Below are 14,352 nucleotides of genomic sequence, written 5' to 3' on the forward strand. Positions count from 1 at the left end.
AAAGAGAAGAAGGAATGCAGAGAACGAAGCTGAATAGAAAGAGAAGAATGAATGAAGAGAAAAGTAAGAGGAGAACAAATTTAAATTCAAACATTCATCACACAACCAACCAATGCATTCATCACACCCAACAACCTAAACGACTTGACATTTTTCTAACTCATTCATCACACTTCACCTTCAATTTTCTATCTAACCATCAGTTCTATTAAATTCCATACACAACCATAACAATACACTAACCAAAACATTGATTACCCTCGATTCAATTCTTAACAGAAGCTAATTCAATGCTTTTCATTTCATTACACTAACCAAAGCATTAACACTAACCTGAGAAGCAATTGAAGTGCTTTGTTCGATGAACCTTCCTCACGTCTCTTTCCACAGAACCTGACAACAGAGATTTGATCACTCCATCTCACCACACAAAGACAAAAACAAAAAGAAAAGAATCAACAGAAAGCAAACAAATCAAAATTCTTAAAGTTAGCAACAAACAAATCCCAATTGTTCAGCAAAAATTCTTAACAAGAATCAACGAGGAAACAAATAAAAGAGGAAACTTTACCTGATCGATACGAGGAGACCCACCAACAGAGAGCTCCTCTGTCGCCGTTGTGAGAGACAGATTCGAACTGACAAACACACAAAACTTCCGATCAGAACGAGAATAACCCTAATCTAAGACATGCATGATATAAAAGAACACAATATCATCTTTACCTTTAGATTCCCGGAGAGACACAGAGAGATAGCGGGTCCTCGCCGTCGACGAAACCCACGGAGAGTGAGAGAATCAGCGTTCATGCTGTCGGCGAGAGACACCGAGAGAGAGCGGTCCATCGCCGTCGCCGTCGAGGAGGCACAGAGAGAAACTGAATCGCCTTCGGTCGAGAGGTTTCGAGAGATAGATTAAGAAAGAACCGTGAGATGAGACAAAATCGACGACCCCTCTCTTCTCTCTCATCTCTCGTCCCAACACGTGTCCAAGAGCGTGGTTGCTTGAGTGGGCTTAATTAGGCAACATTGTTATAGTTAATTTGAGTTTTTTATTTTTTTTTAATCCAATATTTCCCTAAGCAACCCACTGACAACCATGGATAAAGATGCTCTTAGGTATTATTTCCTGGGTCCGTATGCATTGTGAATTTACAAGTTACAACTCATCCTCTTTTGAGTTATTTGGCGTTTTTAGATAATGTTTTATGATCTCATCAAAGGATAATATCACGTAGGACCCTCAAATTTTCTTTGCCAACCATCCAATGGCAATCAAAGCCAATGTCACGTCATATTCCCTTACTTTTTCTGACATCTACGACTTCTTTTATAATTTAGATTTTATTTTACTTATTATTCCCAATTACGATTTCTTATTGCCTCCACCATTTACAACCTTTTTATGTATTGGAATTTATAATTCAACCTCGAAAGGTCACTAAATAAATAAACAATATTCGTATTTTAGTAAGCTCGGGATTTTAACGAATCGAGAGGCTTTGTTCATCCTGTCGTTTATTACAAATAGAGATAATATTAAAAGTTTTAAGAAAATGATAACAACTGGAAAGAATGAACACAAGGTTCTATTTTTAACAATAAAATAAGGTTCAGTTTCTGTTTTACATGACTCAGATGTAAAATGCGAATTGAAGTCAAATCAATAATGTTAAGAAATGGATAGACTGACTCGTTCTGGATGTTAAAAGCCGTAGCTGTAATTGGACCTGGTAGGGCTCATTGTCTTTTATATTCACCTTACGTCCCCGAGCACACTTTGCTGACTTAATTACCTTTAGCTTTATCCATTCCATCAATAACGGGAAAATTATTTTATCAAAATGTTATCAACATATCACAAATAAACAAAATTTAAAGGTAGACATAAGAGTAAGACAAAGGATTCGGTTTAACTTTGTGGGTGCATGTTTATGTGACTTTAGGGATTTAATCGTTTTTATAATGTATGACACGAGATGATTGTAGGACGTATATAAGCCATGTCAATAGAGCTGGTTTTCCAAGTAATGAACAGGCAAAAAATCTAATTAGTCAGTTTACAAAAAAAAAAAAAAAATCTAATTAGTTTTTTTTTATATATAAATAAGCGATCCTTCGTCGTGGGAGAGTCCAAGAGACATATGCCCCTTCAACAATTTTCTTGGGCGTACCATTAAACTCTTTTCAGCTCCTAATCCACCCAGTTAGCATTTCTTTACACTATGAAGTCATCCACTATAGATATTTTTACCAAATAAAAGTTGAATTATTAATATTAATATACTAACTTGTTTATTGATTGCTTCCACACATGTCGGATCTGACCTAAGTAATTAATAATATACTACGTACGTTTTAAGGTTTTTGGTTTCATTGATTTGAAACTGTGGGTGCATTGTTTTATTGAATGTGAGTTTTTGTCGTGATATGTAAAATATGCTGACGGCGGTAATAAATAAAAACCGTGAAATGAATGGATAAAAATCGAAGTAAGGGCATAATATCAATCAAAGCTACGAGCCTCACTATAAAAAATGATGCAAGAGGAGAGACACATGCGGCGTATAGAATCTGAGGGCTAGGGACCAGCGGAGATTTAGGAGCAATGTAATGGAGACAATGACGGAACAGGTGGTCGAACACGTGATAGTCACCCGACTGTAGGCCTGGGTGCCCCGCCGATTTCGGTTCGGTTGATTCGATTTTTGAATTTTTGGTGTTATGATCATAAGTTCTGTTCGGGTTTTACTAGTTATCAGGTCGCGTTCAGTTTGGTTCTTTTTAGATTCGGTTCTGATCGGATTGTAACCAATGTTTGAAATTGTCCAAAAATATATTTTTTAAACCTCAAAAACTGATAATTTTTTTTTGCAAAAATAGAAATTAGTCATTCACAAATCTAATTAAAAATTAGTTAAACTATCTAAATTAATTGAAAAGTATTCAAAATAACAAATAAAACAAACTACAAAAATATTTTGAATACTCTAACATATCTAAATCACCTTACCATATATAAAAACATTACCATATTTTACTAATTTTGAATATCTTCGGATCCTAGTTTGGATTTTGGTTCAGTTTGGATTATAACCAAATCCCAAAGTACTAAGCTCATAAGTCCCGTTCGGATATAAATATTTTTGTATAACGGATCCGGTTCGGGTTAGGGTAAAAACGCCCGGCCTACCCGACTGTCTCCCTCATCGCCGGAACTTAATTATATCCAATCTTGGCCTCTTTGATCCTACAAATGGATTTGACAACTTTGACTAACCAGGGCCGTCTTAGAAAATTTAATGACCTTAGGCGAAATATAAATAATGACTCTTTTATTTAAATTAGAAAATTGAGAATGATGCATGATATTTTTTTTTGTTCTTATTGTATTTAAATTAGGTTTAATTAATCATGGATTTTTTTGTTATAATTTCACCAACTAATTGATATTTAACAAACAAAAATAAATTTTTTAATTAGTAAAATAACACTTTAGTTTTTTGGACCTATGTTGCCATGGATTAGAGCCACTGTGACTAACATTCTCGCATCCTGTATATATATCACGTATGTAACTTAAGTATTAAAAACAGCAATTTAAAGCAATATAATTGTTGTAAATGAATAATACAGCCTCGATATTTTTATCCCAGTGGAACCAAGTATTTATTTCTAATTCTGGTGGCCTGGGGGGGGGGGGGGTACCTTCCTCAGTTTTTTGTGAAGTGTTTTAAGACTGCAGAATCTGCAGATTAATTCATTTTTTAAACTGTGTACATGTATAGGGAAGCCCAATGTCGTAAAGCCCATTAGTTTTAATGCATCATTAATAGCTTTCTGGACCATTGGAAAAAAAGACATACGTTGGTTTGACCTACATAGTTTGATATTAATATTACAAAATATAAGTGAAATCTTTACCATGAATGTGAAACATGTATCGAGTAAATATTCTAAAAATGTGTGATAAAAGTATCGGGTTATGGTCTATCTTCAACTACATGTGGTTGATCACACATATTTGACATGTAGAGCGGATGAGAGAAGCTACGTTCTCCGAATTGGGATTCGGCGAGACGGCGGCGAGTGAGGCTAAAATGATGCTAGAGGAACACGCCACTGGCTGGGGACTGAAGAGAGATATTGATGATGATGATGTAGAGAGTTTAGTGCTGACATGGAAGGGACATTAGTGTTGTGTTTTGCATCGTTTTGGTACTAATTAATCAAAGCCTAAAATGGATAAGAATGTGTTTGTTTATCTTTATTTATCTTCTTTAATCTAGGATTAGTGCTTACTAGTAGAACTTAATTAATTAGCTGATGACTTGATGTAATTAGAAAAGTTTTGGGGATTCTGACCCGACCCAACTCGTTGTGTGACTTGTGTCTGAATCTGCTGACTTCAAAACATAACTTTTGTAAAATCAAGTAACATGATTGGTCAGTTAGCTATATCCAGCTGTGTAAAAGTTTCAGCACGTGCCTCGTTGACTAAACGTTGACTTTCACAAAACAGAAGCTTCTAAAAAAAAAACACAAACAAAAAGAAATTAGAAGAATATGCGATCTATCCCGTCTCTAAAAAATTTCCCCCAAAAATCCCTCTTTTGTTTTTCTGTTAATCCACTACTCCCAAGTCGCGATTACTGTTCATCTCAAAGCTCAAATCGCTTCTCCGTTCTTCTTCTTCTTCTCCTCAACGAGGTTAGTTAAATTTATCAATTTTATATATTTTTTGCCGAATCTGGTAAAATCTATAGCGTGCTTCATTATTGCGCGATTGAAGAAACTGTATAGTTTCAGTTTCTGTTTCTGTTGATCTCGGGAATCGAAACTGGTAATAAAGTTTCGATTTTTATTTTGTTGGTAGGTTACTGTTCAGTACTCATCTTATGTCTGTCTGTGTAGTAATGGAATCAGTTCCGATGAACTTGAAAAAGTTACTTACTTTCACAATTCCCAATCTGGGTTTCGTAATTCCGATCTCAATTTTGGTTTATCGCAACAAAGAGTTGACCTTTTGACTTGTACGGATCCAGATTCGTATTCTTTTTACAGTTTGTGTTCTGTTTTTTTTTTTTTTTTTTTGTTTCTAAAGGGACCCAAATGCCAACGGGTCAGCATCATGTCGTTAGGACAGATACTTCGGAGTTAAAGTCTCAGCTCGAGAAGAAGATTGGTCGGGCTAAAACCGAGAGCTATCTTAATCTCCTATCCAAATTCTTGAGCTTGAAAATCAGCAAACCCGATTTCGATAAGCTGGTCTTCGCCACGGTGAAGAAGGAGAACATTGTTCTGCACAACGCTTTGCTAAGAGGGATTATTAAGAATGTATGTCTCTCAAAGACATCGAATGGTGTTGAAGGAGTAGAGAAGAAGCAATTGAATGGTGTCAAGTCTTTATGCAATGACCTTCCTAAATCGCCTCGTAAAGGGAGGACTCAAAGGAGGGTTAATAAGGATTGTAATGGAAGCAAAGGAAAGAGTCAAGTCACTGAGGTTGTTTCTTCTAGTTTTAAACAACAATGGTCAATGGAAGATGGTGAAGAAGTTGACCAGTTGACTCGGTGTTGGAGAAGTCAACCCATTGAAGCTCCCTTTGGTGTTAATCTTAGAGATGTGATCAAGAGAAGACCTCACGTAGGGACATGTTACTCCTCTGGTGAGCTTCCTGATTCTATTTCTTTAAAGAAGAAAGTCGAAGAAGACATGGAGGGAGAAGGACTAGAGGTTTCAGCTGGTTTTGCTAACTCGTTGAACGCTGGACTCAATGTCTTCTTGAAAAGACTAATCAAACCGTGTCTAGAATTAGCAGCTTCACGGTCTAGTAGCCGAGGGGAAGTATGTTCTTCTTCTTCAATATCTATGGAAGATTTTCAAGTAGCTATGGAGTTAAACCCGTCGATACTTGGGGAAGATTGGTCTACAAAGCTTGAAAAGATCCGGTTCGCTACACCAGATTTTCAGACAAGCTAACTCTTTAACTAGATAGATTTGATTCTTCCATTACAGAGTTTGTGTTGGACAACATCTTTAGGTTTTTGTGTGTATATATATGTCTTGGTGTTTAATTACTTGTTGCTGATTTTATATGTTTAGGGTTTGATTTTTTTTAAACAACTTCAATAAAAGAAATAAGGTAATATTACAGCAGAAAGTATTAAAACAACAATTCTTTAATGTTTTTTAAGAACAACAAGATGCAGAAACAAACAGAACAATTAAAAATAAAATTTTAAATCAAATCTCAAAAAGAAGCTCAAAAACGGATTTATAATTTTTTTTAGTTAAACGCTCCACAGTCACGACGGATGTTACCGTTGCGTCCAACCTTAACGCCAACACGGCCAAGCTTGGTCATAGCTTTTACAAACGCGGCGTTGAAAGCAGGTGAGCTCTTGGCCCAAGCGTCAACGGTGGGCCTAGAGCGACGGTCGGTGAAGAGAACTTGGTCGGAAGTGAAGAGTCCTTTGCCTTGTTGCAGATTCTTGAAGTAAATGTTGTCGAACGTTCTTGGAGTGACTGGGTCCATGTTAATAGCGATTCTTGGGTCAACTTTCTTGGGACAAGCCGCTTGGAGTTCTTTAACGTAGGCTTTGTTTATGGTTGGATCAACAGGGTGTGTGCGGTTGAAGTTGTAGATTCTGTTGGCTACTTTGCTACAGTGGGCGAACCCGAGGGTGTGAGCCGCTGCATGGTTGGAAAATTTTAACAGTTTAGAAAAATGCATTTTGGTGGTGTTATTATTCTTTGTTTATTAGAAAACAAATGTACCAGTTAATTTATTTGTCACCAATTAGTTTTTTTTTGTTAACATTGGAAGTTTCGAGTTTTATGTTCACAATTTTTCACAAATTCATAGTCAAACTTTTAGTTTTAGATATTTCGATTTAAAATATAACTTTCTGTAGCAAATGTAGTTTGAATTTGAGGCACAAAGGAATCATAAAATTTATATTATTAATACCTGAAAGAGCAATCATATCATCCTGAGTAAGTTTGTTTTTGGCAAAGAGCTTGTTGAGTTTGTCAACGTTGTCATTTGGGCCTGGCAAGTTTCCATTGACGCTAGCAGCGGTCGATACCAAACCGTCACGCCTACCGAGTTCCACTGTGTAAGACGGTCCTTTAGCCTAAACACATCCAAAAAGCTACGTTTAATAGTTGTAGAAAAAATATAATAGTGTCATACCAAAGGCTTTCTAGGTCCAAGGACTAATCACTACGACGCCTATAAAAATCTGGGTTTTCTTGCCACTTAAGGCGTCCATGAGTGGCCAAAGGAAATCGAACCCAGGGTGGAAGCTCCAGCCGGAGTCCCTTTACCGATAGGCCAAGACCACTCGGATGTTTCTGTAAGATTGATAAATAATTTTGTGTAACTTACCGCGACAATTACATCCCGGGTGGCTAAGGCAAGGATATCAGCACAAGAAACTTTGTTTCTGCAGCTTGGGATTGCGTCAATAGCTTTCTTGGCTTTGACCACAACATCAAATCCATCTCCGGCCAAAGACACGTTGTCTGGATGATCCTTCTCGGCCTTGTTGTTAGGCGTTGATTGAATCATGACCGACGCATCACATCCCTTTATATAAAACAAGCAACATATATATAATTAGTAACCATATTATAGGTTTCAAATATAGAGAAAAGCAATCAAAAGTTTTGAGCATTATACGTTGACGAAGCAATCGTGGAAGAAGAGACGGAGAGTAGCTGGGATGGTGACAAATGTCTCTTTGACTTTTTGTTGGACAACTTTCTTCACGATAGCTTCAACATTTGGACATGACTTTCCGTAGAAATTGGGTTTGAGCTGAGCAGTGGTTGTGTCCGGAAACACAGAGATTGTGAGGCAAAGAGCCATGGCGAGAACCAGACCAAACCGTGCCATTTCGTCGGGGAATTAGAAGTTGCTATGTGTTATGCCGAGAAATGGTCTGAGCTGATGAAAAATAAGGAAACTATGGATTTGTATTTATAGTAATCGTGAATTGGACTTAATCATATTTCTATTTTTATATAATATGTAAATTTTTGAAGAAAATTTCTAATTGGGCCGGAGAATATATATATATATATATTATATATATAACTTGGAGCCACGATCTTGGTAATGGTCGGCAAGCTTCTTAGCAGTAATTTGGGGTTTTGAATTAGTAAAACAAATGACATTTTAACCGTTGACTTTGTACAACGTATACGTACGTATATTTTACTTCTTCCAGCTTCTTTCTGTTTTAAACTTGAGTCCGTTGTTTTGTGAATTTAGGCCCATTACCATTAAGTGCTTTCTTTTTTTTATAAACTCTATATTAAGTGCTTCTTAGAGTACGCTAGGCAATTGTAACTGGAAAGCAAATACTCTAACCGTTTTACAAGTTTATTTACATTTTTTTCTTTTTATGGAGTCTAACAGGTTCCTTGACAACAAGAGACAAGACGTTTGACACTTGGAAAAATAAGAAAGGATAAGATACAAACTCAAACGTGACCTTCGTGCATAGCAGAAATCAAAAGATTCTCATTCATGTCCACATCTAATGTAATTGGACAAGTTTTGTCAGTTTACAATTAATAAAGTAAAATTCATGGCCAAGATCAAATCAATATTTACGTTTTCTTGCAAGAGTTTGTGAAAGTGGCATACATGTAGCTGGGATCATATGAGTTTATTGTAATAATTTTTCAAACTTTGATTCATGTGTGTTTTGTTTTTTAAATAGAACTAATGAACCTATTTCTAAAAAGTCATGTTAAATTTAATCTCTAATCTTATCATTTAAATTTTGAATCTATCAAAAATTTTATTAGACTATCAATAATGGAAAATTGCCAAAAATAACATTTTTAAAGTCATACTTTTCATGTTTACACAAACCACTTTTACCCTCATCTTTAATAAAGGGTAAAAGACATTTATAACCTTTTGATTAAATTTGAAAAAAAAACATACGGTTAACTAATCTAAACTTAAAACATAACCTTTAAACCCTAAATCATCAACTCTAAACCCTAAACCATGAAACATCAGCTCTAAACCCTAAACCCCGAAATATCAACTCTAAACCCTAAACCTTCAAATCTAAACCCTAAAACATCAACTATAAACCCTAAACGTAAACTCTAAACCCTAAATTTAAACTTAAAACATCAACTTTAAACCCTAAATCATCAACTCTAAACCCTAAAATATGAAACATCAACTCTAAACCCTAAACCCCGAAACATCAACTCTAAACCCTAAACTCTAAACCTTCAAATCTAAACCCTAAAACACCAACTCTAAACCCTAAATGTTAACCCTAAACCCTAGATTTTTCTGAAATTTGAACCCTAAACCCTAAAACCCTAAACCTTCAAATCTAAACCATAAAACATCAACTATACACCCTAAACGTAAACCCTAAACCCTAAAACCCTAAACATTCAAATCTAAACCGTAAAACATCAACTCTACGGTTTTTGGGTTTAGGGTTTAGGGTTTAGGATTTAGGGTTTATGATTTAGGGTTTAGAGTTTAGGGTTTAGAGTTGAAGGTTTAGGGTTTAGTGTTTAGAGTTGATGTTATAGGGTTTAGGGCTAATTTTTTTTGGGTTTATGGTTTAGTGTTGATAGTTTAGAGTTTAGTGTTGATGGTTTAGAGGTTTAGAGTTGAAGTTCAGGGTTTAGGGTTGATGTTTTAGGGTTTAGAGTTCATGGTTTAGGGTTTAAGGTTTAGAGTTGATGTATAGGGGTTTAGGGTTTAGGGTTTAGAGTTGATGTTGCAGGGTTTAGGGTTCGTATTTAAAAAAAAAAGGGTTTAGGATTGATGGTTTAGGATTGATGGTTTAGGATTTAGAGTTCGTATTTCAAAAAAAAAATAGGGTTTAGGATTGATGGTTTAGGGTTTAGAGTTGAGTTTTAGGGTTTAGGGTTTGAATTTCGAAATAGCATAATTCGAAAAAAATTAAAAAATTAAAAAAATATTTTTTTTAGATTTTTATTTATTTAAATATATATTTATTATATATATAAAGAATAATAGCATAAGAGTCTTTTGCCAAATAATGAATAATGTATTTTTGAAAATGTCCCTTTAGTAGTGGTAAAGATGAAAAGTAATAGCATGAAAGTGGTAAACATGTAATTTTCCCATCAATAATTAGATTTAAACAATAGATGATCCATTTGATTTATAGATAATATAAATTCAATAGATATAATTTAATGTTGTAATATTATACTTCCATATGTTAATTATTTAAATATTTGTCGATGTTAAATTTTAAAATTATGATTTTTTTTTTAAAATAACAAAAATCATATTATCTAACAATGATTAATCTTTATTACCTTAAACCAATGAGAACAAATTTTAAACTATATAGTTTATTTTAAAAATTAAACAAAAACTAAATGTTTAATTATTTACTCGATAATATAAATATGTGAAGCGAAAAGTTTAATTTTTTAAAAAATTTCTAAATTTGTGAAATGTTACAATATTTTTGAATATGACAATAAAATAATATTTTACTAATATTTGTATATATAGTTACGATTTTAATAATGAAATAATAATCCGAAAATATATATATAGAAAAATATATGAATACATGTGAAAGTTTGAAACAATCTACTCAATAAAAAAATATACTGTAAACTTATTATATTTTAAAAATTGATAGACACATATATATATTATAATATATACCAATTTAGAATTGAAAACAAAATTTTTATATAAAAATAAATGAAAATAAAATTACGAGCGGTTGCGCGGGTCGAGATCTAGTTTTATTTAAAACAGAATGATTGTCCATTGTAGAAAGAGTGGTTATTGATTAACAATATATAGTATGTTTTGAAAAAAAAGTATTAATTTTGGTGTTACTAGTGTAAAATTATAAGATTTCCCATAGATAGATAGACGAAATAGTCTTACTTAGTGAAGGTTCATTATTAATTTTTTTATTGTAATATAATAAAGTAGAAAATCGATTACTTTATTTTAATTGTTTTAACTGAAAGTTTGAACTATTTATTTCAGTAAAAACAAACAAGCTCGTGATTATGGAATGGGAAACGCGAGGTTCAGAAATTCAGAAGGCCAGATCCTTGATGTTCTTAGCATATCTCAGAACGAATTCATTTCCTTGATAAAGTAATAAACAACCAATTCTAAGTATTTTACGTTAATAAACTAAGAAAATGCGAAGAGGAAATTTAGCTTTCTCACTGCAGAAACAATTTATTGATCAAATCCCAATCTTTGAGAATAGTCTCTATGTTTCATGAGTACAGTTTTAGTCATTAAGGGTTTAAATCGAATTTTGTCATGTACGTATACGTACTAACAAAATACTATGCACACGTTTTACTATCACTAAAATTTAGGAATGTGTGTTATTTATTATACGTAAAAATAAACTAACAAAATAGTAAGAAATTTATTCAGCTAAACTTTGTTAATTTCAAATTATATATGTTAACGAACTTGCGTTACAAATTTGCAATAGAGAAATATTTTACATGCATGCATGGTGTTTGCAAATTTATAGTGTTTTGATAAATGATAATCTCAAAGCAGACAAAGACACTTAGGAGATTTTCAACCCATAACACCACTTTAATGTTAAAATCATACTATTTTAGTGTGGTTTCCACACAAATCTTTTTTAATCTCTAATCCAACTCTAAAATTCTATTTTAATGAGATTTTTGCACAAAATATCTCCAACACAATATTAAAAATTATATTATTTTAGTTTGTACTATATAAAGTCTTCTAAGTTGCGCTCTGATTTAATAATATGAAATGAGAAATTTGCAGGGACTTATTTTAGAAAAACAAAGTTGATGAACAAATTAAAGTTAGTCATTGAAAGTGCATGATCGTAGCATATATAGGGAAGGGGACTGGGAGGACAAGACATGACTGCAGGAGTCAGTGTCTCGTTTGCTGCGAGCAACTACGAAGAAAGACACTCTTTCTCTTCTCACAACTCTCGATCATTCTTTTCATAAGACTACAAGTTTATATCTTTAGTTTTGTTGGGTCGATCCACATTTTTTTATAAAACATATAAACATTTGATTTTTTTTTCTTTGTAAAAAGTTTTTTTTTTTTTTGAACATTAAACATTTGATTTTTAATAATTGTAAACAACAACTTTCGAGGAAGTCATGAGAACAATCCACGAACGTGTGCGTCAATCGACGCATGGCTCCATGTCATTGCCCCTCCTCCCTCCGGCAACGTGTGCCTCTTGCGCTCTCTCTCTCTCCCTCTCTCCAATTGCATTGTTGAAACCCACATTAGTAAGCACGTTTGTTTCTTTATTGTGGTTATAGAAATAAAATTATTAGCAAGTTTTTTTTTTGCATAAACTGTGCAAATTACTAGCTAATGTCACATGTTACATGTAACATATATAACAGGTCGTTACATTTGTAAATACCAATAGAATTATTATATGGAGAGTGGTTAATTTGGTTAACAAAATTAGAAGAAAGAGGGTTAGTGGCTAGGTTTGTAATCTGATTTTAACATAATATATTTATCTAAATACCTCTCCTTTTTCTCATCAACTGTTCAACTGTTAGTGCTTATACATATCATCAAACATGTATGTACTCATGAACATAAGTACATAACGTTGCGAGTAAAACCCTACTAAATAGGAAACTCGCTTGGAGACTATGCAAGTGGTTTGAACTCCAGTAACAAGTCCTTAAAGCTCTATCTAAATTCATCTAATAGTGAAGCAAATGAAAGCCAAAACATCCATCCGGACGATCTATCATACAAACCATGTATATTGAATTTGTCGCAAAAAACTATACCGATTACGCTAAAATGGGTGATTCATCATCAAAAACACAATACAGAAGAATTCCCAATATCTTCTTTTTATGTACATTGATTATTTCTTAATGATCTCTTATCGTAATATTTAATTATGATTAGTGAGTTGTAAACGATTTGACACCGTTCTCGTTACAAACACTAAGAATTTGACTTTATAAGAAGATAAATTAACACAGAACGGCCAACTCTAAAGCCATGTGGCATATTCAATTTAAATTTGACATAACATGTAAACTCAAAGGGATAATAGTTTTAGATTTTAGAAGAATAAAAGTCGGACCAGGAACATTTTAACCAACGCAGTTGACCTAGAGGTAGTTGAGGACCAAATCCAATACGCTCTCCGCAGGTTCGACTTGCGTTGGCCACCCGGGCTACCTTAAATGGTAAGAATACGTGGAGTGCCGTGGGGAATAGTCGGTTGACCACGGTCGCCGGATCACCCCCACGTTAACTAAAAAAAAACATTTAACCAGAAAACGTTTTATAACATAATACTAATAATTATTGTAATTATTACATATAGAAGAATTATTTGGTCACTTTTATGTGTGTTCGTAGATACGGTGGAGATCAGATTCTGTTGGGACAGTTTTAAGTCCTTTGAACAGTTCGAAAGGACATCCTCGACCAAAATCCAACGGCTAAGATCTCTCTTCCCATACTATTCTAGCATACCTACGAAGTGATTATATATATTAGTAATCATACTTCTTTCTTTGTAAATTGTATAGTGAATTAATTATAAATATATTAAGACAACTGGGTTTTGTTAGTCTGGGTTGCATGTGCTTCAAACTCAGCAAGATTTAAGACATTCCGCGTTACTTCTTAATCAGCATTATTATCGAATCATATTTTTATAAAGTATTGTAAGGTTTATTAGATATAAAGTCTCCAACAACCACTAAATTCACCACTTATTTTTTTTTTTTGAAACACTAAATTCACCACTTATTTAATTCACATTTATTTGACAATGAACAAACACACTTGCAAGGATTTTACAAAACAAAAAGAAACTCTACCAAGTTCCGATTATTAGCTATTCATGATATATATCAAGATGGTTACATAGTATATAATTTCGGACCAACAATAATAAAAAAAACATGATTCATATGTAGACATATATAAACCTTAAGGCATGAATATTATTGTTATTCTAAACTATATGGATGAATTTTGATAATGTGGATATGTGATGGATCTGAAATTGAATATAATATTGCCTCATCTGGCAAGCATGTATGTCTACGATTATGTAGACATACATATATAGTTACATATATAAATATGTAAATAAATTGATTTACATAGTATGGTTTTAATTTGCTGGAGCTGCCTGGGGAGGCGTGGTAAATGGCATGCATCTTAGAAGAACCTTTGAAGGCTATTGGCTAAAGACTGTTGTTTTTTCGGGCATATGAGCTTGTAACAATCACTTTAATTTTTGTGATATGGGAGAAAAAGATTAATCAATGCTTTCA

General features: G+C 33.5%; 2 protein-coding genes across 2 annotated transcripts; one reads left to right on the forward strand and one right to left on the reverse strand.

Annotated features, from left to right (window-relative positions):
- The first annotated feature begins 4,550 nt into the window (after positions 1–4,550).
- LOC106412138 lies at positions 4,551–6,158 on the forward strand. The gene is made up of 2 exons (XM_013853032.3): positions 4,551–4,710; positions 5,105–6,158. The coding sequence occupies exon 2, from the start codon at positions 5,113–5,115 to the stop codon at positions 5,980–5,982; it is 870 nt and encodes a 289-aa protein (XP_013708486.1). The 5' UTR covers positions 4,551–4,710; positions 5,105–5,112; the 3' UTR covers positions 5,983–6,158.
- LOC106412137 (peroxidase 73) lies at positions 6,135–7,969 on the reverse strand. Its single transcript, XM_013853031.3, has 4 exons — positions 7,688–7,969; positions 7,394–7,594; positions 6,974–7,139; positions 6,135–6,696 (listed from the first exon to the last, which is right to left on the reverse strand). Exons 1-4 carry the CDS (start codon positions 7,901–7,903, stop codon positions 6,290–6,292), a joined length of 990 nt encoding a protein of 329 aa, XP_013708485.1. The 5' UTR covers positions 7,904–7,969; the 3' UTR covers positions 6,135–6,289.
- Between the last annotated feature and the right edge of the window lie 6,383 nt (positions 7,970–14,352).

This window comes from Brassica napus, chromosome C9, assembly GCF_020379485.1.
Source record: "Brassica napus cultivar Da-Ae chromosome C9, Da-Ae, whole genome shotgun sequence".
NCBI lineage: Eukaryota > Viridiplantae > Streptophyta > Magnoliopsida > Brassicales > Brassicaceae > Brassica > Brassica napus.